Here is a 23,142-nt window from a genome sequence, read left to right on the forward strand (position 1 = left end):
GCAAGTTACTAGAAAAAAAGAAAAACTAATCACCTACTGAGAGTGGGTCAGGAACATCATCTTTGCATATGAAGGACAGCAGCACATGAATAGAGGACTCTAAGTGGAAAATGTGTATCAAGAAGGCTTCTTTCTATACACTTTAAAGCAAGAATTACTCTTATCTGACAAATTAACTAATAAGATATTCCGGAGCCTCTAATCCATTCTCATAAGCAGTAGTTACACTTGTATAAAAAGCTTACAAATTTACATATGACAATAAGCTTTTATCTTATCCTCACCATCACTTTGAAACAGGCTAGAATCTCCAAACTGGAAAGGAACTTGAACAGTTTCTGGTATCATCTTCATTTTAGATGACAAAATAAGAGATTCACATAAGCTGATCTGTCCAAAGCTACAAAAGCCATCAATGAGGGGGCCAATACTTCTTTGCAAACCACTTCTCCACTGGAGAGTCCAAAAACAAATTACACCCACTATAAAAGCTATTTTATTTAGGATGTTGGGGGAAAAGTGCTTTCTTAAACTTGGAAAAAGTTTATCTGCATTAATCCCAAATGGCAGAAGTCTCACAGATTCTATCACTGTCCATAGGAAAAGACAAATAAATAGCATTTACAGATGAAGCCAAAATTTGCAAAGTACCTACAATTCAGAACTTGGCCCAATGGAATACAAAAAGCATTGATCTAGGAGAAATCACACTATTCCCAATCTGCCACTAATTAGCCATGTGACCTTAGACAAGTCTGTCCAAGTGTCAGTTTCCTCATTTGTAAAATGTAGAGTTTTAAGTGGGATAATTTATAAGGGCCTTTTCTTGTTCTAAAATTACCAGATTCTTAGTCTTACTGGCTAGAAAATCCCTGCCCCCCCCTCTGCCAAGTCTAGTCCAATTAGGTTTTTTGGTTAAATGTTAGTTTATTATTGGACTGAAAATTTTTATTAGTATACCAGGCTAACAGTTTCTGTTATATGGATAATACACTGGAAATTATCTTTCATTTTACAGGTGTGTGTATGTGTGCACATGCACGCATGTGTGTGTACCTGCAAAGTTGTATGTATCTAAAGAGGGAAATATCAAAAGCACAGAAAAACTCTGACTCTTTTAATATCAAAAATAGACAACTGAGAGACAAAATCAATAACTACAAAGCCACATGCACTCGCTATTCCATGTAGACAAAATCTATGGGTCTACTATATAGAAATTGAGGGAATCCTCAACAAGAAGGGAATAAGCAGGCTTTTGCAAGCAATATTCAACAATGGATATCTTTACCATCTCAAAACTGAAAGCTGTAAAGCATGTATAAATGAGTGATGTTTAACATACAAAACACCACTGATTTAGTAGAACAAAACAATGCCATACAAGTTTATAAGTTCTTTTATGGTAGCAAAATATTTCCAAAATAATTCAAAAGAATCATTTGAAGACATAAATATCCCTAAGGGGGGGTGCCTGATCAAAATACTGTACGGTGTATGAATGCAATGCAAAACTATCATAATGCTGGTAAGAAATGATCAGAAGTATAAGCTTCAGAGAAGCCTGAAAAGACTTTTATGAACTGATACAAAATAATATAAGCAACATTTTTCAGACCAATTTTCAATAGTCATAAAATTGAAAGAGGCAAAGACTACAAGGTCTCACTTGTGCTCAGTGTTTAAAGCCTATTTTAACAACTCCAATATATGAAAGCTCTTTCCCTGTAAGTTACTTCCTAAGCATTTGTTCAAAAAAATTCATATAAAATTCCTTACAAGATATAATGGAAACAACTTTTAACAACTCTATTATCATAAACACTAAAAGTGTTTGTCATTATCTCAGTAGCTGTTGTTGCTACTGGATTTTTACACTGAGAAATGCTATATTCCAGCACAATAGTTGAGGGATTGGGGGAACAGCCAACGACTTGGGAATGAGGGGAGGGGAGAGGGTGCTGCTCCTAGGTCTCTCAGATTTACCATATGTGGCAGTTAAGCAATTTTAGTGGTACTGGTGAGGATGGAGAGACCTTTCTCCAAAGGTTGCTTCACTGAATGATGACTATAGTGACCAATCTGGTAGCAAAACTGTTGGTCTTGGGAGCGTTGCTATTCTCTGGGAAGGTAGAAGACTGCAGGTTGGATTTCTGGAAATAATAAAACTTTTTTAATAACCTCAAGATTCCCATAAAAACAAAGGCCTATCATTTTAATACTAACATTTTGCAGGTTTTGCTACATGAAAGAGATGCAGAATATCTCTAAAGAGCTAAAAATGAGTATCATACAGAAGACAACTGAGAGAAAGTAAGGCCTTCTTGCCTAGATGAATACTGAAATGGGAAGCAGACCTGCCCAGCTCCCACATACTTACTTACTGCAGCAAAACTCTGAAATCCACTTTACATCAGGCTAAATAATGAACAAATTTATCCAATGTGAAACTATATTAAACAACTTCTTCAACCACAAACTACAAAAAAATCAGCCATAAGTCAACAGGTAATAACAAAGGGGTACTCTCCAGCACAACTAAAGTTACCCAGTGCTGGGTAGCCCTGAAGACCACAGACTAGGTACTTATATATAGCCTGGCAAGGTTCAGTGGCTTGAGGCAGTAATAAGGAATTCCCAAAGAAACCAAGGAGTGGGGACCTTAGCCAAACCCTAACGGAGCCCTTGCCACAGAAATGACAGCCTAATAAAGCTCAAGCAAAGTGGGATATTTTTTTTGGTTGTTTTCATTCTGAAGGTCAGTTTCCCCAGGGTCACTGAAAACATCTGAAGGACCGATTGCCTTTGAACCCTGATAATTCACAGCTGTGCTAAGTTTCATGCCTACTGACTGAGCCAATCAGGGAAGGAGGCTTTGATATATATTCTAGGAGGTTGGCATTTTGCTTTCGGGAAAGAAATTTTGCTTATGAGAAGGACCTTTTGATTACCTGGATGGGACAAGGTCTCCCTCCCCCCACTCAGATGTTGTTGGTGCTCCCCTATCTGGTGGTGTATGTAGGTGGTTGTATTATTTTGTTCAGACAGTAGGAGCCCTGTCTGTTGATCTTTGTACAAATTTCTGTTTGTATTTTCTCCACGTTCAAGGCACTGACCTTTCCCCTGAACAAGGGAACGTAATTCAAGTAAGATTGTTGACCCACTTCCCTTTAGAAAAGCAGATCAAAGAACCTGCACTAGCAGGCCATTCTGGCTATGCTAGGGTGCCTGCTACTACACAGCCCCAGACCAAGGAGTTCTGAGGTTTGAAGATGACAGAGAGCAGTTAAGCTTGCCCCAGATTAAGAGCTCCAAATCTGGAAGTAAATAAAGCCAGAGAAGTCAACATCAAAAATTAGTACAAATCAGTAAGGCCTCAAAAAGACTTAAATCTGTAAAAACTGCAAGCAAAAAATCAAAGGGAAAAAAAAGATTTTCCATAAGGACTGCATGAATAACTAAAAGAAATGATGAAGCCAGAGATAAAATATGAAATAAGAGTTCTCAAAGAAAGGTCTGGAAGGAAAACATCTCAGTAGAAAACCTAGCCCAACTAATCCTGAAAACTAGAACAAAACTAGAAATCAATGACTTCATGAGACAGCAAGAACTAGACAAACTCAATTTCATAAATATTACCTTCCATGTCAAATAAAAATGCTACAGGCAGCCAGAAAGCAGTAGTTCAAACATTATGAACTACAGTCAGAATTACCAAAGACTTAACACCTACTACTTCGAATACAGTATCTCAAAAAGATATAGACCAAAAGATTTGCCCTGCACAGCTGGCTAAGTGAACCATTAACAGATTAGACACTTTCAAAAATTTCTGATGAAATGACGAGAGCCCGGTGGGAACCTAGAAAGGTAAAGCTATCTGAGCAATTGTAATGATGGTGTATGTGGTGTTAACATTTTAATGAAGGGGGCGGGGAGAAGAGAGAAACAAGCACACCACCAGAACTTTAGATCTTCAGAGGGTACTGAGGGAGTTGTAAATAAGAAAAACAGATTCTGCTGTTTGTTTGGTTCAATTCTATGAGTTTGAAGAGGGACAAGAAAAGGTAACAGGGACAAACTGGTACAGAAAGGAAGAAGACAGAACTTGCTGTTTCTCATAATAGGTTGCATGAGAAGAATATACAAACGTAGTAGGAAATCAGAAGTCAACTGAACATTCTCATCTGAAATGGACAAAGAATCAAATATATTAAACTCAATGAAAATAACAGGGATAAGAAAAGGGTTATTTATCAAGAGGGAGGGATAACACTAAGAAAGGAACAGTCAAAAGAAACAGCAAAAGAAACTTCCTGATGCTGAAGGGGAGAGGAAAAAAGAAAATCAAAGAGCTACAAACTAAAAAGGGTGTGGGTGTGGTAGATGAATGAGTGTATGTAAATATTGTGCCATAAGAAATGTCAGAGAGATGATTTTAGGGAATCCTGGGTAAAATGAAGCAGAAACAATACAACACTTCCTACAAGGACAGCAACACTGCAAAGAAAAACAATTTTGAAAGAATGCAGAACTCTAATTTGATGCCCAGCATCTTTTGTGTATGTCTCTTGTTCACTGATCACACAGCTGCCACCTCATGTGGCAAGCCTTCATCACTTCACGGGTTTTCCAGCTTTAAGTCTTTACCCATTTCAATCCATCTTTCACTCAGCTCCCAGTGATCTTCCTATGAAGCATAGGTCCGACCATATCACCCTTCTACTCAATAAACTCCACTAACTCCCTATTATTCCCCAGCATCCAATATAAAATCCTGTCTGGCTTTTAAAGCTTTTCATAACCTCATCCCCTCCCAGCTCTCTAGTCTGCCCCCCTAGCCCCCAATACAGTCTGCAAACCCTTTATCTCTGAACTTGGTGGACTTACCTTTCTGGAGTTATTAAGCTTCACACCCCTCCACTCACCGTGAAAAGGACACAACGGCCTCCGAGTCATTCTTCAAACATTCCATCTCCTAAATTCCTCTTCATGGGGTGTCCCCCAAGCCTAAAATACTCTCCCCTCTGGACTTCCTCCTTTAAGACAGCTCAATTCCCACTTTCACTAAAAGGCCTTTTTCTTGGCACCCCCCATCTCTCCACTGATACTCTAAGATTACCTCCTTTTTATACTATATAATCTTAAACATCCATCACTGATTTCATGTTGTCACCTCCATTAGCATGCGAAATCCTTTACAGCAGGGATCCAGTTCTTGACTTTCTTTGTATCCTGAGCACTTAATACACAGCCTGGCATATGATTAATACACAGCACTACCACCTCCAGATTAAGTCTTCCAGAGGAACTCTGACGACACCTGTCACCTCACTGCCTGACAAGGAGGATAGACAGGGTCACTATGTAGATTTGTTTTGCTCAACTGTATTTCCTTGTTACAAAGGAGTTGGTTCATTTTTTTTTCTCTCAGTTTCTAATGGGGGATAAGGAGATGAGGGGTTATCGAGAGAGATACAAAAAGGAGGCCTCTAGAACTTTTTAAATGAACAAAAAGAAACAGAAGGAAGCTCAGGGGACAAAAAGGAGACAAGGCAAGACGGTTTTGAAATGAACATGAAGTAGATTTAAGTTTCTTACAGAATCTTTTTTCTGCTGTGTGTATGGAAAGGTCTTTTAAGTAGACTTTTTTAAATTTTTAATTAAATTGAATTTGAAATTAAATTAAATTTCAAATTAATTTTTAATTTTCAAAAAAAGTCAATGGAGATGAATATAATGGACATAAGATAACGTGTAGCACATAAGCACCAAAAAACTCCAAAGAAGAAATGAAGAACTGCTTCATATTCATTTCAAAATTGTCTTGCTTGTCTGTGCTTCCTTCTGAACTTCTTTCTTTTGGATTAAATTAAATCCGTTTGGATTAAAATTCAATAAAAAGCTTAGCATTTTTTCCCAAAGACAACAGGGATACATTCAATCATCAAAATGATGATTCCTCAGATTCCCTGTCAAGGAAGGACCTAGGTGACAGAACTTCAGACAGCCCTGGTAGAAGACACTTGTGTCCAGGAAGCCCAATCTTCTTCCTCCAGGAAAGCAAAAATCTCTTCCCAATCAACAGTCTTCTGATAACATGAATAACACTTTGCATGTGGATAACTTTATACGTTTCTATTTACTTTCACATAACATAAATCTTACCCGGTCTCATCCAAACATATTTTTTAGCCTTGCAAAGAACAAAAATTTTACAAGAGTTTATACAATACAACCTAATGGCATATGCCATTGTATTGAATAAAACTGGTATTGAATAAATTTGGTATTGAATAAACTCCTCTAAAATTTTGTATGTTAAAGAGGGAAAAGACAGTTTCTGTGGCAGCTAATAGTGACCTAATCCAAGTATTATCATGATCCATTTACTTACTGCCTAGGAAAACCAGAAGAGAGACTAGAAAAGCTATGCAACAGCCTAGAAATTAAGGCTGAAGGAGGAATATTAAAAAGAAATGCATTAATGTATAATACAATCAATACTGATTTTACCTTTCTTGTCTAAATTGATGATAAACTATCAAACTATGACACATGTAAGATTAAGAGTTCAAAACATCAAAAATTGAATGCTAAGGCAAAACACTAAACACAAATCTTGCAAATAAAAATATACAACAAATCACAGAAGTAAATACTCTTCTTGTAGTATTTCAGATCTACCACTAAACTTAAGCACTAGTTATTTGGCAACACAAAAATCATCTAAATACAGTAACATATTTCAGTTCTAACTCAAGTGCATAAAGAGATTTCCTAATGTCTTTAAGGACAGTTCATTTTCAGCAATATCAACTTTATTCCTAAGGTTGGAGTGTTATTTTATGCATAAATCCTTCCTGAGAATTACCTACTTGGTATTAAAGCACTGACAAAATAAAGATACTTTACTATCTTTTAGTTGTTATCACTATTATCTCCCCATTATTGCCTACAATTGTACATTACAGGAAACCAGCACATTAATGGTGAAAGCTATAGAATCGAAATTCTACTTAGATGACCATTTGAGAAGGATTTCTTAATAAAAATAGTACCAGTCTTTATAGCCACCTTGATGACTGCCATTAAGTACAGCATTTAAAACTACAACTCCCGCAAATATAAATGGCTAACTTTGATTTTAAAGATTTCCTATTCACATGCAACAAGTAATTGTTATGCTCTTTTACAAGTTCCCCAAACAGTAGGAAATTTTACCAATCACCATGTATCTATTTACCAAACAATGTAATTTTATTAACAATTAATAGCCTAGGGAAATTACTTTTTTATTTTTTCACATGAAAACTGCAAATCTATTACGTACAACTTGCTTTCTCTTTTAAATACATAATCAAGTCATTATGTAACTTTCATCCCTCCCAACCCCTGTGGCTACAATTAGGCCCAAATGTGTGTATACATATATATAAATCCATACTATACATATTTCCATTTATCAGTTTTTTTCTCTGGATGCAGATAGCATCTTCCATCATAACTCCTTTGTAGTTAATCTGAGTATGAAATTGTTCTTTACAAATAAATTCTTTCTGGTTTGCACCACCTTCACTGGGCAAAGTGCTATTTTCACCACCAACAAATCTCAATTACAGTCAACTCAAGTAGAATGGGGAAGCAAAAATTTATTTCCTTTTAAGACACAATAAAATTTTTGACCAATTATTAATGCATGCTTTCTCGAGTTTATTTGGTCCCCAAACTGAGTGCCATTTTCTTGAGTTTCTTCTACATTATTTAGAAAATCATTTATTACTGAATATAGGACAATGGCATAGCTTCAAAAATAAGAATAGTTGGGCTTTAAAAAAAAAATCACAAATGTTAACATCAAGTACCAACTTAATCAGATGTTGTAAATAGTACCACCCAATAGTATACATTCATTCAAATTAAGAAATATGAATTAGTTATATATTGCAAGTAGAGGAAATATATAAATGGTAAGCATTCTAGTATTTCAAAGGTTCATTCACAGAATATCAACAGATTTTCTCAGAATACAGCTATCTTTAGGTTACTAGCATTAAAAAAAAAGTAGGGGAATAAAATGGATTTTAATATGATAAGCATTTGGGGGAGTGGGTGGGAAGACTGGACTCAAGTGATTTCATTAGCATTAGCTACTCCAGATAAAGAAATCCCTTGGTCAGTTGAGATTAGTACATATCTGCTCCACAATTTGAAGTTGCCTCGGGCCCAGGGATATTAAGTGACTGGCCTAGGTTCACACCGACAGTATGTCTGACTTGAATGAGGCCTCTTTCCTTATTCCAGATCTGCTGTATCCACTATGTCCCTCTGTAGTCTTGTAAACAATATCTACCCTAAACTATCATTTTTTTGTAAAGGAGGAACACTAGAAGACATTCCAATAACATCAGAGATAAGGCAAAGATGTCTATTATCACTATTATTTCATATAGTACCAGAACTAGCCATAGCAAATAAGACAAAGAGGAAGAAATAAAGAGAATAAACAAAATTATCAATTATTTCTACTGAGATGATATGAAGTTAGAGAATCTCAGTGATGTGATAAAAAATAACTGGTAAAATAGCAGGATATAAAATTTGCTCACAAAAATCGACATATAAAATAAAAACACACGTAACATACTCCAAGGGGGAAGAGAGATTCCATGTAAAATAACTACAACATGCATAAAACACAACAGTTAACCTACCCAAAAATATTCATCACTATTAACTACAAAACACCTTATATTAAATCAAGGAAAACTGAATTGGAAAAATATTCATTGCTTACTTTGCCAATACATATTTTTAAGTGACACTAATGTAGTTAATATGCTACCAAACAACCAAAAGGTTACTCAAGAGAACTAAACAAAATAAAAAACAAAAGTGTCAAAGTGATCATAGAAGATGAGATGACTGATCATACATAAAATTTGCTTCTGCAAGAAAAAATCAATACAGCTACAATAAGAGAAGCAGGTGGTTGGGAAAATTACAGCAAACATTCAAATCAATACAAAACACTGATAAAGCAATTCTTGAGGACAAAAGAGACATTAAAATATATGAAAATAGACCCTTCTCTGAACGAGACTACATTCTATTAGTGAAAGGGTGTGTTCATCCTTCCTTGCCAAAGAAGACCATGCCATCAGAGAAATGATGACATGACTTGCACTTGACTTTGTTTTGAGTGAGGGAGGGCTGTGCAGGTCACCAGCTTCACTTCTCCTCCAGAGCCATCTGAATCCAGTGACCAGATATTCATCAGGATGACTGGACATGACTCAGGATGAGGCAATTGGAGTTAAGTGACTTGCCCAAGGTCACACTGCTAGTGAGTGTCTGAGGTGACATTTGAACTCAGGTCCTCCTGACTCTTGCACTGGTGCTCTATCCACTGCACCACCTAGCTGCCCCTAGTGAAAGGGAGAGAGGGGAAGAACAGGAACAAGGGAAAAGACAACTCAAATATTAGTAAGTAAATACAAAACATATCAGCCAACAAATATTTGAATAGGTGCTTAAGTGCCAGGCGCTGTGACACAGACAAAAATGCAAGAATTCCTGCCCTCGTTAGTTTACATCCTATCAATAAGATGCCATGTAGAAGGAAAAAAGGAGGAGGACAGGATCAGGAAAATCTGTGTCTTGAGCTGGGATTTGAAGTGACCAAAGTAAGAAGAAAATGCTTTCCAGGAATAATGAACAGCCAGTGCAAAGAAATGGGCAACGGAATGTTGAATATAAGGAACAGTAAAGCCAATATAGAATACCAAAAAAATGATACCAGAGAAGGGGAGCAGGGATTTACATCAGCAACAGGGGGATCAGGAGTAGCCTGGACAAGACGCCAGAGATGAACACGACGCCAGAGATGAACACTTATGGAGAGAAAACAGCTGGGAGGTCAGCTGGCTGGCACGTAAGAGTACACGGTAGAAGTAATGGAAAGTCAGTGTAAAAAGATAGGATGGAGCCAGACTGTAAAGGGCTTGAAATGCCACCCAGACAAGGGATTCATGTTTTATCCTAAATACAATCAGAGAGGCACTAAAGCTTTTTAAGAGTAACTTGGTCAGGTCTGTGCTTTAGGAACATCAATCTGACAACTGTGTGGAAACTAATTAGGCAGCTACTGCAGTAGAACAGTCCAGAAGTGGTGATGGCTGAATAACTAGAGAGGAGATTACAATAAGATGTTTGTGGAAATAGACCAAGAGAAGAACAGTGATTGGACGTTCAGAATGAAGAGCAGAGGATGACTAAGGTTGTGAGCTTCAGTGACTGGAAAATTGGTGGAACCTTTGACAAAGGGAAAGAGATGCTGGGGGTGTAGGAGGGGATAAATTCAATCTTGTACAAGTCAAGTGTAAGAAGCCTATGGGGGGGGATAGCCAAGATATGTTCTGCAGAGGGTTTATGACAGGGGCACGGGGCTCAGGAGAGCCATGAAGGCTGGATATGGAGATATGTGAGACTCAGCAATATATATATGGAACTGATACAAACAAGCAGTTTTAAAGAGGAATGCAAACTATCAACAATCATATGAATGACAGCAATCACTAATAAACTAGAATTGGACCTGTGACCTCTTTTGTATAGGAAACAAGCAGAGGAGCAAACTTGCTCTCCATCAATGCAAGTTAGCACCTTCCTTGCAATTTAAGAGTCTTAGGGAACTGCCCACAGCACATGTTAAGACAAAGTGATTTGACCAGGGCCACTATACAGCAGACTAAGGACTAAATTTGCTTTTCTAAATACCACAAAAAATGAAAAAAATCAAAGAAAAGTTTCTCTAAATAACAGGTTCATGGTATATTAACATACAGTTAGGGCTGAAAGACAACCCAAAGGAAGAGGTTAATAAGCAGCCAATTCAACTCAAAATCTGAAATTATACATAAGAACTCTGAGTTCCTTAACCATATAGGTCCCACCCCCAAGAAACCCAGAAATGTATCCAACAAGAATTTCTTAAGCACCTATAATGTATCATACCTTGTTAGGCACTTAGCATTTCAGTCAAAGAGAATCATAAAAACCACATGTCAATGGCTTATATCACTATGTAATTTTAACATGATATGAAATGTCACGCATTATTTACATTATATAATATTATTGGAAAATCTCACAAAAAAGGAAAACCGTCAAATACACCTATCACCCATACCAGCAATATTTAGTTGTGGCCTAGCCAAGAAATAAGTAAAAGGACAAAAGAGAAAAGTGATATTTTGCCTCAAATAATTCACTTTGACAGAAAAACTCTCAAGAAATGAGAAAATAAAATGTTCTCTTTTCACAAAGGAAAACTGAAAAAGAAAGTTTTACATATTCTGTGTCCAAGAGACAGGGACCTTAGCCTCAGGAGTAGCTGAATCATTAAGAATACAAAATGCTAGCTTAAGATTTAATCATGATGAATTTAAGATATCTATACAAAAGCTGTTTTCCTATAAAACATTATAATCAAGTCTGATTCAAACTACACTTCTGTTTACAGAGCTAAGAGATGCAGGTTGCATCATTACTAAACCAAACCAAGCCAAACTGAAACCAGGTGAACATACTTATTTGTAAAACTTTTTTTAAAATTACCTAGTAGTCTAGGAAAAAGAAGTTTTTGGTTTGAAATTAAGTTCAAAGAACAAGAATGAGAATAAAGCAACCTACATTTTAATTACACACTTTACTGAGTCATTAGATAAAACTTGAAATTGTTCTCAAATTGTTCTCAAATATTTAGATATTAATAAGTTTGTTTCAGAGTTAAAAACACTATATCCAACACATTGGTATTTTGTAAATCCTAAACCAAAAGGTTACATATTTTTTGATGTATCTATTTCCACAAGATCAAATGTTACAAAAGCAGTATCAAAACTCAAATGATTCCAGATACATAGCAGCTTTCTAAATACCTACTTGAAAAAAGGACAGGTAAAAAGAAATCATGGTAGTAAATGCTCATTGTAAGACTCCCAAGCCACCTGAATCAACATGCTAGTTTTTCAAATTATAGGCTGGTATCTGGTAGAATGCAATCCAGAACTGTTTAATCTGTTGTCTGAGTTAGTACTGGCTATGTGGTAATCAAAGCAATACTGTATAGTTTTGAAAATCCCCAAATATTAAGAATTCTTTGTGGAACTACACTACTGTTTTAAAAGTTATTTTACTTTACTCCTACTACTACTAACTTGGTTCCAGGGGTAAACTTGTATAGTGAACGCTACACAAGGTTCAATTTGACATAGACTTAAAGACCTGCAAATATTTTAAAAGTTAATGCTTTGTTCGTATGTAAAATTAAATATCCTGCCCTCTTTTTGTAGCAGAACCTTAAGAGTTCTAAAGCTAACAAATTTATTCCCCAACATTTGTACAAACCCTTTATCAACCCTTTATCAAAAAAATCAATGTAAGTGCAGAAGTAATTTAAAAAACCTACTTTGTGCAAGTCTGGGGGAATCATTCCGTAAGAAGGCCCAGAACAAAGTAATAAGGTATACTAGGAAAAGCATTGAATTTGGAGTTGATGAAGATTTTGGCTCAAATACTTAATAGGTCATAGTTTTTAACATCTCTGGACCTCATATATAAAACGAGCTCTATTTAAATCACATATATGTGTGTATAAAAAAGCAACTTTAATGAGACTACACAGGTCGGGTAAGTTTTTCAATCACCGGAAAAAAAAAACCAGAAGGCTGAATGATCAAAGTACTTTTCACAACTGTAACTACTTTTCTAAGGACATAACAAGCACGGCAGAAATGTATGGTCCCTATGAACACAACTAGGGGTGGGGAACTAAGGAAAGAATTCCTCAATGAAATGGAGAGAACTGCTAACTGTAAAAGGAAAAAGTTCTGAAGGAATTATTAAGATTTCAAGTCATTTGCTATGAAACTGTTCATTCAGTTCAAGTGTCATCGAGGTGCTTCGGAGTCTGGGTGTTTTATAGATTTAAAACTGCCACGTAGGGGCTTTGGAGGCCTCGGCCAGAAGGGCAGATGGTAAGCCCCACCAAGGGACACATGTTCCAGCCCCCTTTGGGGAGTGCAGGGCACTGCCTACCCTAGGTCTGTCTGCTTCTCCCGGTCTAAGCTGCGGCTGTCTGGACCCGACCGGGAGGGAAGAGAGACCGGCGAGAAATAAAAGCCCCAGTTCGTCACAAGTTCCGCCCAACGGGGTCAATTTACCAATCCATCTGGCCTCGGAGGGATCGAAGACTCGGGCCTCTTCCCACTGTCCAAGGCATGCGCAATGCGCACACCGGGGGCAAGGATGAATGAATGGAGGGCCGAGGGCAGTCCGAAGCCGGCCCGGCCCGGCCCCCGCCCCTCGCCATCGCTCCTCCCGCACAGTCCGGGCCGGCGCCCAGGAGGGCACGCAAGGTGCTCCCGCCCCGGCTCCCCCGGGCCGCGGTCGCGCACCGCCAGGCGGAGCCGCCCCCCGCCCTCGGCCCCCCGTGCCCCCCAACCCCGGCCGGCGGCTCGCTCGCGCGCGCTCCCCGCGCCCCGGCGGCCGGCGTGGTGCAGGCCCTCCGCGCGTGCCGCCGCCCGCCCCACCAACCCCCGACATTCACCTCGCGGACCGCCGGCGCACGTCCCCACGACGGCCGGTGGCGCCGCCGCCGACCCTCGCCGTACTCCTCGCCCCACGCGCTCGCCACCAGCCCCGACCGGAGAGCCCCGATCCCACCGCCTGCCCCCCCCCCCCCCCAGCTCGGGCCCCGGCCCCGTGTCCCGCAACTTCCCCACCCGGCCCCTAGCCCTCCTCCCTCCCTCCCTCCTCCCCCATCCGGGCACCTCGCGCTCACACCGCCGCTGGCTCCCCGCCGCCCCTCCCCCACCTCTTCTCTCGTCTCGCCTGCCCCCACTAGAATGTGTGCGCTACACGCCGCAGCCGCCTCCCCGGCGCCCCCAGTCACCGCAGTCGCCGGGAGGTCAGCGCCCGACAGAGGGGGAGGGGGCGGCGAGGAGTTTGCGTGCGCGCCGGGAGCGCAGTCCCGCGGAGTCTCCCAGGCCCCAGGGGAACCGGGCGCGGGGACCCGGTAGGGGGTGGGGGGGCCGAAGGCAACACTCACCGGTTCCACAGTCGCCATCTTAGATCGATCTGATCAGACAACCGCTCCTGAAGGGGGGGTAAGAGTAAAAAAATGAAATTCAAACCGGATTGGCCGGTCGCCCCCCACGTGACGAGCGTGTCCGTTTGGCTCGGGCAGCGCCTGCGCAAGGTGGCGGGTGCGTGGGTAACCGAGGGCTTCTGGGAAGTGGAGTCTTTTTTTCCCCCTCTCCCTCCCCTCCCCTTAAGTGAGGAGGAAGGCTGGGAAGAGGACTGATCACGTGGCTACGGAGGCGGTGCGGCGCTGAGCTGCGGGCGGGTGAGTGGGGCTAGGAAGGTGAGGCAGAGGTGGGGCTCGGTCCGGTTGCGAAAGTGAGGCTGCGGCGGGAGGGGGTCTCCTCCGTCTTGCGTTCTTCCTCCGCGTTAGAGCCGTCGGTGCGCCGCCGTCCCCCGGCTTCCCATCATCCCCGTGGGCTCAGCTCACAGGAAGAAACCTCATTGGCTGGGCGCCTCCGCAAGGCTCCCGGGGCCGCCTTCACTTGGCGTCGTTGGTTCCTCCCGCCACCCTGGTCCTCACGGCCGCCTTCATTCTCTTCTCTATTTATTAGTGAACGGAAAGGAGCAGCGGGGACGAGCGGCCGGCGGGACGGCGCGGGGCCGGGACGCGGCTAGCGCTGGCGCCTCCCGGCCATGCCTGCCCGGAGTGGGCCCTAGCAGCGGGGGCGGGAGTGGGCCTTCGGAGGCCCGGCGTTCGGTGCTCGGTGTCCAGCCGCGTCAGGCGCCTGAGGCCAGTCCCCCCCCCCGGAGCAGCACCCGGCGGCCCTGGTCACCCAGCGCCGGACTGACGGCCGGGGCTGGCGGGGCCTGGCAAACAATGAGCCCGGGCCCCCGGCCAGTGACTGCCTCGCGGGGGCCTGGGCTTTTCCCGCCTGCGGTCTCAAAGCTGCCTTACCTCACAAGGGCGCGCGGCCGCCCCGGCCTGGGGGGTGGGGTTCCCGGCCCGAGAGGGGCAGTAGCTGCGGCCTCGCCTAACCACCTCTCCGGGTGGGCCGGCTAATCATGAATCCCCCCCATAAAAAAAAAGCCCACTCCCAACCCCCTCCCAGGTAAATTCCCTCCGGCAGATGGTCAGTTTCACTGAAATTGACGGGGACTGCGTTGAAATCCGCCCCCAGCCCTGGGCGATGTGTCACCCTGGACCCCCTCCCCTCTGCTCAGTACCTAGAATGTTCCAGGTCGGTGCTATTGCACATGGTCTGTTTATTAATAAAACTGGTACAGAAAAAGAAGTCTGGTAATGCGCTACCAAGAGGGCCCTTTGAGGAACTCCCCCCCGCCACTATTTCCCATGCCTTGAAGAATGTCGTCTCAGAAAGTTACCACTATGGCATATACCTGCCTGCTGTTACTGAAGCTGATGTCCGAGGCAGTGTCATACCTATTGTTGAGTGCATAATGGAAGCTGAATTGGCTTGCACATCATTGGGGCTGCCCGTGGGCCTCAAGGTCATCATCTTTTCGTCTATAGATTGACTTTGAGTGCCCAAGGTAATGAATGTAACAGACTTTTATTTTGTATAGATGTATTAGACAAGAATTCCGACAAAATTAAAGAGGATAAAAAAGATATCTCTATAGAAAATACCATTCTTGCTTAAAATAGTCAAAAACTTTTGATTTTACTGGTATTTTCTTCTTAATAGTGGCCACCATCAGACTACCTTCTTGCAAAATTCTTAAGGCTGTTTCCATAATACCAGACTTTATTGCAGGAACCAGAGGAAAAGTGAAGCAGAAATGGAAGTCCCCTACCCATAAAATTTAAATCAGTTCACATAATAAAGTTTTTTTTTTTACAAAGACTAACCTTGTTAATCATTTCCTTCCTTGAATCCAGATCCTGTTTGCATTATGGGAAAAAAAAATTGAGTTCTTGAGAAAAAAGATCGATTTCTAATCACTCCAGCACCTTCCTGATATTTATGTATATACCAAGCATTTTACAGCTGGATTTGTTTAGTTTGAGTGTTTTCTTGGGTGTATTTTTCATCTCATCTTTCATAAATTTAAAATAATTTCAGTGGATTGTAAAGTTTGCAAAAAAACAGTTCATGCCTATTTATTTTGTTCCCCTAGTAGCATCTTCCTTATCAGTCTCTGTCAGAGTGGATATTCAAACACGTTGATTTACCAATTTTCTTTTGGTACCTCCAAACAAAAACAAGATAATACGGGTTAGGCATTCCTAGAAGCCTTGACGAAGTGCTCACAATTTGATGGACTGTATCTGCTACTGTGTTGCTCCGTAAGAGTAAAGATAATGCTTATTCTGGAGGTAGTTTCTAAAGATTTTCTAAGGGAATATCCAGCATTTCTAACTAGATCTTGCTTACTCCCTGACTGGTATTAGGTAACTAAGTCCTTTTATATAAAAGTTGTGAACAATTTCAAAAACAATAGATCAGTTGGAATATTGTGGCTGAAAGGAATCTAAGATTGTTCACTTAGATCAGTTTCTTAATTTATTTCAAACATCTTTAAATTCATCTCTAAGAGGAAGGAGTGATCCCAAAGAGTCAGCATGGCATCATCAAAAACAGGTCATGCCAGACTAACCTCATTTCCTTTTTTTGTCAGGGTTATTAAGCTGTTAAAATAGGGCAGTGCAAAAGTTTTAGCAAAGGATTTGGCATGTTGTTCTGGTGGAAAGATGGAGAGGTGTAAGCTATATGACAAAATACAGAAGAATTTATAGCTGGTTGATGGCTGAGCCCCAAGAGTCAGCATTAATGGCTTTAAGTTATTTCAGGAGGAAATCTTCAATGGTATGCCCCAGGAATTTTTAGCAGCATTTTGGATAAAGACCAGGTTGACATGTTTGTCAAATTCATAGCTGATACCAAGGTGGAGGAATACACATTGGATGACATTCAGGATTCCAAAAGACCTTGATGGGCTAGAACACTGGATTGAGACTTAATAATATGAAACAATAGGAATAAATGTAAAGTGTTACACATGTTGAAAAAGTCCCACAAATACAAGACATGGGGAAGTGTGGCCAGACAGCAATTCATGTGAAAAAGAACTAGGGAATTTATTTAACTACAGATTCAGTTAGTAGCAATTAGCAATGACATGTGGCAGCCAAGAAGCTAAATCATTCTTAAGATGCATGAAGACAGGTATGTGAGTAAGAGGGTGATTGTTTCACTGCGCTCTGCCCTGTTCAGATCACATCTGCAGGGATTGTGTTCAGTTCTGGGCATGACATTTTAGGCAGAACATAGCATAGAGTCCTACATAAAAGAACTGAGAGAGACCTTGGAGAATGCTTAGTCTAGCCCCCTTATTTTACATATGAGGAAAGTGAGGACCAGAGAAGATGTGACTTGCCCAGCTGCACAAGGGGTAGTAAGACCTAGAGCTGACAGCTGAACTCAGGACCTCTGACTGTGGCTGAAGTCTTTTTCCCCTTTCATCATTCTCCTTGAATAAATGAGGGTTCAGAGAAAGGGCAACTAAGACACTGAAAGGTTATTTGAAAAAAGGTAGGGATATCTGCTTGGAGAATAGAAGACAGGGTAAGGGCATGGCAACTACATAGAGTCCTACATAAAAGAACTGAGAGAGACCTTGGAGAATGCTTAGTCTAGCCCCCTTATTTTACATATGAGGAAAGTGAGGACCAGAGAAGATGTGACTTGCCCAGCTGCACAAGGGGTAGTAAGACCTAGAGCTGACAGCTGAACTCAGGACCTCTGACTGTGGCTGAAGTCTTTTTCCCCTTTCATCATTCTCCTTGAATAAATGAGGGTTCAGAGAAAGGGCAACTAAGACACTGAAAGGTTATTTGAAAAAAGGTAGGGATATCTGCTTGGAGAATAGAAGACAGGGTAAGGGCATGGCAACTATTGAGTATTTGAAAGGCTGTCGTGGAAAGATTAGGTTTGTTCAGAGACAGAACTAGGAGCAACCCATGAAAATTATAAAAAGACATGTTGGCTTTTGGTACAGAAAAACTTGACAATGAGAGCCAACCAGAAGTGGAATTGAGAGAAGAGCCCAGTTCCCTCCCTCCCCCATATACACACACACACACACCCCTTACCTGAAATCTTCAAACAAAAGTTGAATGATCTCTGTCAGGTATGTTGTATTGGGGATTTTTTTTTCCAGATATGGATGGGTTGGATCAGTGGTGACTGCGTTTGAAGGCCCTTCCAGTTCTGAAATTCTGTGGCTTTGAATTCAACAACTAAGTACTTACTAAAAGCAGTGCTTAAAAAAATACATTATTCTAAGCAGTGACAAGAAACAAAATATTATTTCTCATGAAGATTTTATATTCATCTGGATATATAGCCTATTTGAGAGATGTATGTTTATTGGCTCTCTAGTCCAACTCACACACAAAAGAGACCCAACGTTAAGAAAATAAGATAACCAAGTAGGGGGAGAACACTTAGCAACTAAGGGTCTCAGAAAAGGCTTTGCACATCAGTGGCCCCAGACATGAGGAAGAATGACATTCCAGACACAGAATTTGTACAAAGGCATGAGAGAAAACCTGGAATGTCAAGTTTGGAGTACATTTCGGCAGATTTTATAAAGGGAGACTAACATGAAATAAGGCTGGGAGTGGCAGGAGGCAGAGCGAGGTTATGTAAGTACCTGACAGAAGAGTTTACATGTTATTCTGGAGACTAAAAATGGGGATGGGATGGTAGTGAAGATTCTCAACGGACTTGGGCTTTAGGAAGATTACTTTTGCCAGCTCTGGGGCAAATGTATTGAAAAGGAGGGAGAGTAGGTGCTTGGAGACCAAGAAAGAGACTGTTATATAATAATGTTGCAGGCAAGAGCTGATGAAACCCAGAAACTCATGGCCTTGCAAGTTAAGAGATAGGACAGATTGAAGGGATGTTATAGAAGGGTCAGAAGAGTCATGGATGATTGAAGTGATAAACCTGGGTGACTTCAAACGTTATGGTACCCTCAACAGAAAAAAGGAAGTTTAGAGGAAGAAAAAGCTTAAAAGAAAATGCGAAAATCTGAATTTTAAGCTATTTTTGATAATTATTTGCCCAAACATAATGAGCTTTCTCTCTGAGATAGGTCTAAGAGAATCTGCTTTAGCAAGAAATGACCTTTTAACCTAGGAAATCAATTTAGATATAAACATTTTTCTTTACTCACGATTACATTATAGTATAATATTCAGTAAGTCACAGAAATTCAAATGTTCAGATTCCCTTTGTGTCTTCTGAATTTCAGTCTTGAGCATCTCCCATTCTGCCTGGTAGTAGCATTTTACTATTTGGAATCCTACGTTTCCTCCAAGCCCTTTGAATTCTGCTTTCTCATAACCTGGGGTACCTGTCAGACTATATGTAGATTTCCTCTCCACTCCTCTTCTTGAGGGTTTCCATCAGTGACTGAAGCCTTGGTTTCAGTACTGGCCCTATCCTTGTTTTTTGTCTCCTGTGTCCAATGCTCAGAGTAGAAGAATCTTTCTTGTTTGTAGTAATTCTCTATAGTATTTGACTTGGGTGTATCCATGGGCTGTTTCTCTCCCACCCTTTTTTTTTTAAGCTGAATTTACTTGAAGGGACCATTGACATCCTTACAACTTTTTTTAAGGTCTAGGTAGCCTTTGTTAGGTGAATTGGCTTCTTATTGGCACTCCCTGCTTCTTTCCATTTCAGTCCATACAGTCTGTACCAAAGTAGTTTTCTTAAAGTACAGGTGTGATCACCATCCACACTAAGTCCTTATTAAAAATTTGGCATTTAAACCTGTTCATAACCAGGGACCGTCCTACCTTTCCAGGCTTTCCTCCCCGACATCTAAAATCCTGCTACATTAAATGTATTTTCTGCATAGGATTCTCCCCCTCCCCACCCTCCCTGCCTTTGCCCCCGCCGTCTCCCCCTCCCCACCCTCCATCCCTAGGATCCCTGCGCTCCCAGACTCAGACGGGGAGCCTTTCCTCGCACACCGCCCCCACGTGGCTTGCTGGGATCCAGCTCCTGGAGCAAGGACTGGCTGCTTCGTAAGAAACGCCTAATAAATGCTTGCTGAGTGGCATCAAGAAGAAAAGCTCGTCTGTCTGAAAGTCTGTCTGTCTGTCCGTCTGTCCGTCTAACTGAGAACTCAAAAGTGTCCCCTGCAATTTCTTGGCTCTCTTTAGGTGGTCGGCTCCAGCGTCGCGGTGCAAGTGCGCAGGCGCGGAGCCCGGCTGCGCAGAGCCCCGGCGGCGGCACGCGCCCCTGCAGACTTAAGGCCGTAAAGGACTCCGTTCCGTACGGCGGGCTGCGCGCGCGGCCGTGAGCGCAGGAGCAGCCGTAAAGCGCGCGTCCGCACGCAGGCTGAGGAGGAGGCTGCGGAGGAGGCGGTGGCGTCGCAGACAGCGCGGTGCTCGGAGCTCTTCCGCTAGCCTGAGCCAGGAGGCCGCGCCGCTCGTGCCCCTGCCCGGCCTCGCTCCCCGCTCCCCGGCCCATCCGCCCGTCCGGCCTCGGCCCCCGCCCGCGAGCCGCCATGTTTAAGAAGTTCGACGAGAAGGAGAACGTGTCCAACTGCATCCAGCTGAAGACGTCCGTCATCAAGGGCATCAAGAGCCAGCTGCTGGAGCAGTTCCCGGGCATCGAGCCGTGGCTCAACCAGATCATGCCCAAGAAGGACCCGGTGAAGATCGTGCGCTGCCACGAGCACATCGAGATCCTGACGGTCAACGGCGAGCTGCTCTTCTTCCGGCAGCGCGAGGGCCCCTTCTTCCCGACGCTGCGCCTGCTGCACAAGTACCCCTTCCTGCTGCCGCACCAGCGCGTCGACAAGGGCGCCATCAAGTTCGTGCTGAGCGGCGCCAACATCATGTGCCCGGGGCTGACGTCGCCCGGCGCGCGCCTCTACCCGGCGGCGGCCGACACGGTGGTGGCCATCATGGCGGAGGGCAAGCAGCACGCGCTGTGCGTGGGCGTCATGAAGCTGGCGGCCGAGGACATCGAGCGCGTCAACAAGGGCATCGGCGTGGAGAACATCCACTACCTCAACGACGGGCTGTGGCACATGAAGACGTACAAGTGAGCGCCGGAGCCCGAGGAGGAGCCCGAGCCCGAGGAGGAGCCCGAGGACCATGACCCACCGCGACCGCGACGGGGTTAATAAAGGAGATTGCATTCCTACCCAACCCCCGAGTGGCTGTGCTTTCATCGCGTCCTCAAGGGGGGGGGGGTGAAGGGCAGGGAGGGAGAAGGGACCCCTTCCCACAGAGTGATGGGATGGGAAAATGAGCCCCCCGTGCCTTGGGGATCTGGGCCCCAAGAAGGGAAGGCCGCAGGGGGTGGGATCTGGGCCCCAAAGAGGAAAAGTCCAGGTCTTTGGGATCTGGGCCCCAAGAAGGAAAAGCCCCAGGGATGGGATCTGGGCCCCAAAGAGGAAAAGTCCATGTCTTTGGGATCTGGGCCCCAAGAAGGAAAAGCCCCAGGGATGGGATCTGGGCCCCAAAAAAGAAAAGCTCCGGTGATGGGATCCAAACCCTCAAAAGGGAAAGACTGTGTCTTTGGGATCTGGGCCCCAAGAAGGAAAAGCCCCAGGGATGGGATCTGGGCCCCAAAGAGGAAAAGTCCAGGTCTTTGGGATCTGGGCCCCAAGAAGGAAAAGCCCCAGGGATGGGATCTGGGCCCCAAAGAGGAAAAGTCCAGGTCTTTGGGATCTGGGCCCCAAGAAGGAAAAGCCCCAGGGATGGGATCTGGGCCCCAAAAAAGAAAAGCTCCGGTGATGGGATCCAAACCCTCAAAAGGGAAAGACTGTGTCTTTGGGATCTGGGCCCCAAGAAGGAAAAGCCCCAGGGATGGGATCTGGGCCCCAAAGAGGAAAAGTCCAGGTCTTTGGGATCTGGGCCCCAAGAAGGAAAAGCCCCAGGGATGGGATCTGGGCCCCAAAGAGGAAAAGTCCAGGTCTTTGGGATCTGGGCCCCAAGAAGGAAAAGCCCCAGGGATGGGATCTGGGCCCCAAAAAAGAAAAGCTCCGGTGATGGGATCCAAACCCTCAAAAGGGAAAGACTGTGTCTTTGGGATCTGGGCCCCAAGAAGGAAAAGCCCCAGGGATGGGGTCTGGGCCCCAAGAAGGAAAGACCCCAGGGATGGGATCTGGGCCCCAAGAAGGAAAGGCCCCAGGGATGGGATCTGAACTCCCAAAAGGAAAAGGCCGTGTGTTTGGGATCTGGGCCCCAAAAAGGAAGAGCCTCAGGGATGGGTTCTGAACCCCAAAAAGGGAAAGACCATGTCTTTGGGATCTGGGCCCCAAGAAGGAAAAGTCCATGTCTTTGGGATCTGGACCCCCCCAAAAAAAGCCCCAGGGATGAGATCTGAACCCTCAAAAGGAAAAGGCCATGTCTTTGGGATCTGGGCCCTAAACCCCAAAAAGGAAAAGCCCCAAGGATGGGATATGAACCCTCAAAAGGAAAAAGCCATGTCTTTGGGATCTGGGCCCCAAGAAGGAAAAGCCCCAGGGATGGGATCAACCCCAAAAAGGAAAAGGCCATGTCTTTGGGATCTGGGCCCCCCCCCAAAAAAGCCCCTGGGATGAGACCCGAACCCTCAAAAAGAAAAGGCCATGTGTTTGACATCTAGACCCCAAAAAGGAAAAGCCCCAGGAATGGGATCTGAGCCCCCAAAAAGAAAAGACCATGTCTTTGGAATCTGGACCCCCAAAAGGAAAAGTCCTAGGGATGGGATCTGAACGCCTAAAAGGAAAAGGCCATGTTTTGGGGATCTGGACACCCAAAAAGGAAAAATCCATGTCTTTGGGATCCCAAAAAGGAATCTCAAAGACATTGTCTTTTCCATTTGGGAGTTCAGATCCTATCCCCATCAAAACGACCCAGGTACTGCCTGTGGCAATGCAGTGGGAAAGTGAGGAATCAGGCCTCCAACACTTACTAGTTTTGTGACCCTGGGTAAATCACTTAGCTTCTGTCTGCCTATTTTCCTCATCTGTAAAATGGGATAGTCATAGTGCCTATCTACCAGGGTTGTGGTGAGGCAGAGT

General features: G+C 43.3%; 2 protein-coding genes across 4 annotated transcripts in view; one reads left to right on the forward strand and one right to left on the reverse strand.

Moving 5' to 3' along the window:
• Positions 1-14,290, reverse strand: part of EIF4E (eukaryotic translation initiation factor 4E) — a 46,139-nt gene extending 31,849 nt beyond the window's left edge. Inside the window, exon 1 of one of the 3 annotated variants that reach the window (XM_072624220.1) lies at positions 14,114-14,290. In XM_072624220.1, coding sequence (XP_072480321.1) covers positions 14,114-14,131 — 18 coding nt within the window. In that variant the 5' untranslated portion in view covers positions 14,132-14,290. Of the gene's footprint in view, positions 1-13,226; positions 13,308-13,612; positions 13,715-14,113 lie in introns of those variants that run through there. The other 2 variants (XM_072624221.1, XM_072624222.1) reach the window with 2 other exon arrangements.
• Positions 14,291-14,322: 32 nt separating this feature from the next.
• On the forward strand, positions 14,323-21,280 carry LOC140514141 (malignant T-cell-amplified sequence 1). Its single transcript, XM_072624223.1, has 2 exons — positions 14,323-14,410; positions 20,285-21,280. Exon 2 carries the CDS (start codon positions 20,632-20,634, stop codon positions 21,175-21,177), a length of 546 nt encoding a protein of 181 aa, XP_072480324.1. The 5' UTR covers positions 14,323-14,410; positions 20,285-20,631; the 3' UTR covers positions 21,178-21,280.
• Positions 21,281-23,142: the final 1,862 nt, after the last annotated feature.

Source organism: Notamacropus eugenii, chromosome 7 (genome assembly GCF_028372415.1).
Source record: "Notamacropus eugenii isolate mMacEug1 chromosome 7, mMacEug1.pri_v2, whole genome shotgun sequence".
Classification (NCBI taxonomy): Eukaryota; Metazoa; Chordata; class Mammalia; order Diprotodontia; family Macropodidae; genus Notamacropus; species Notamacropus eugenii.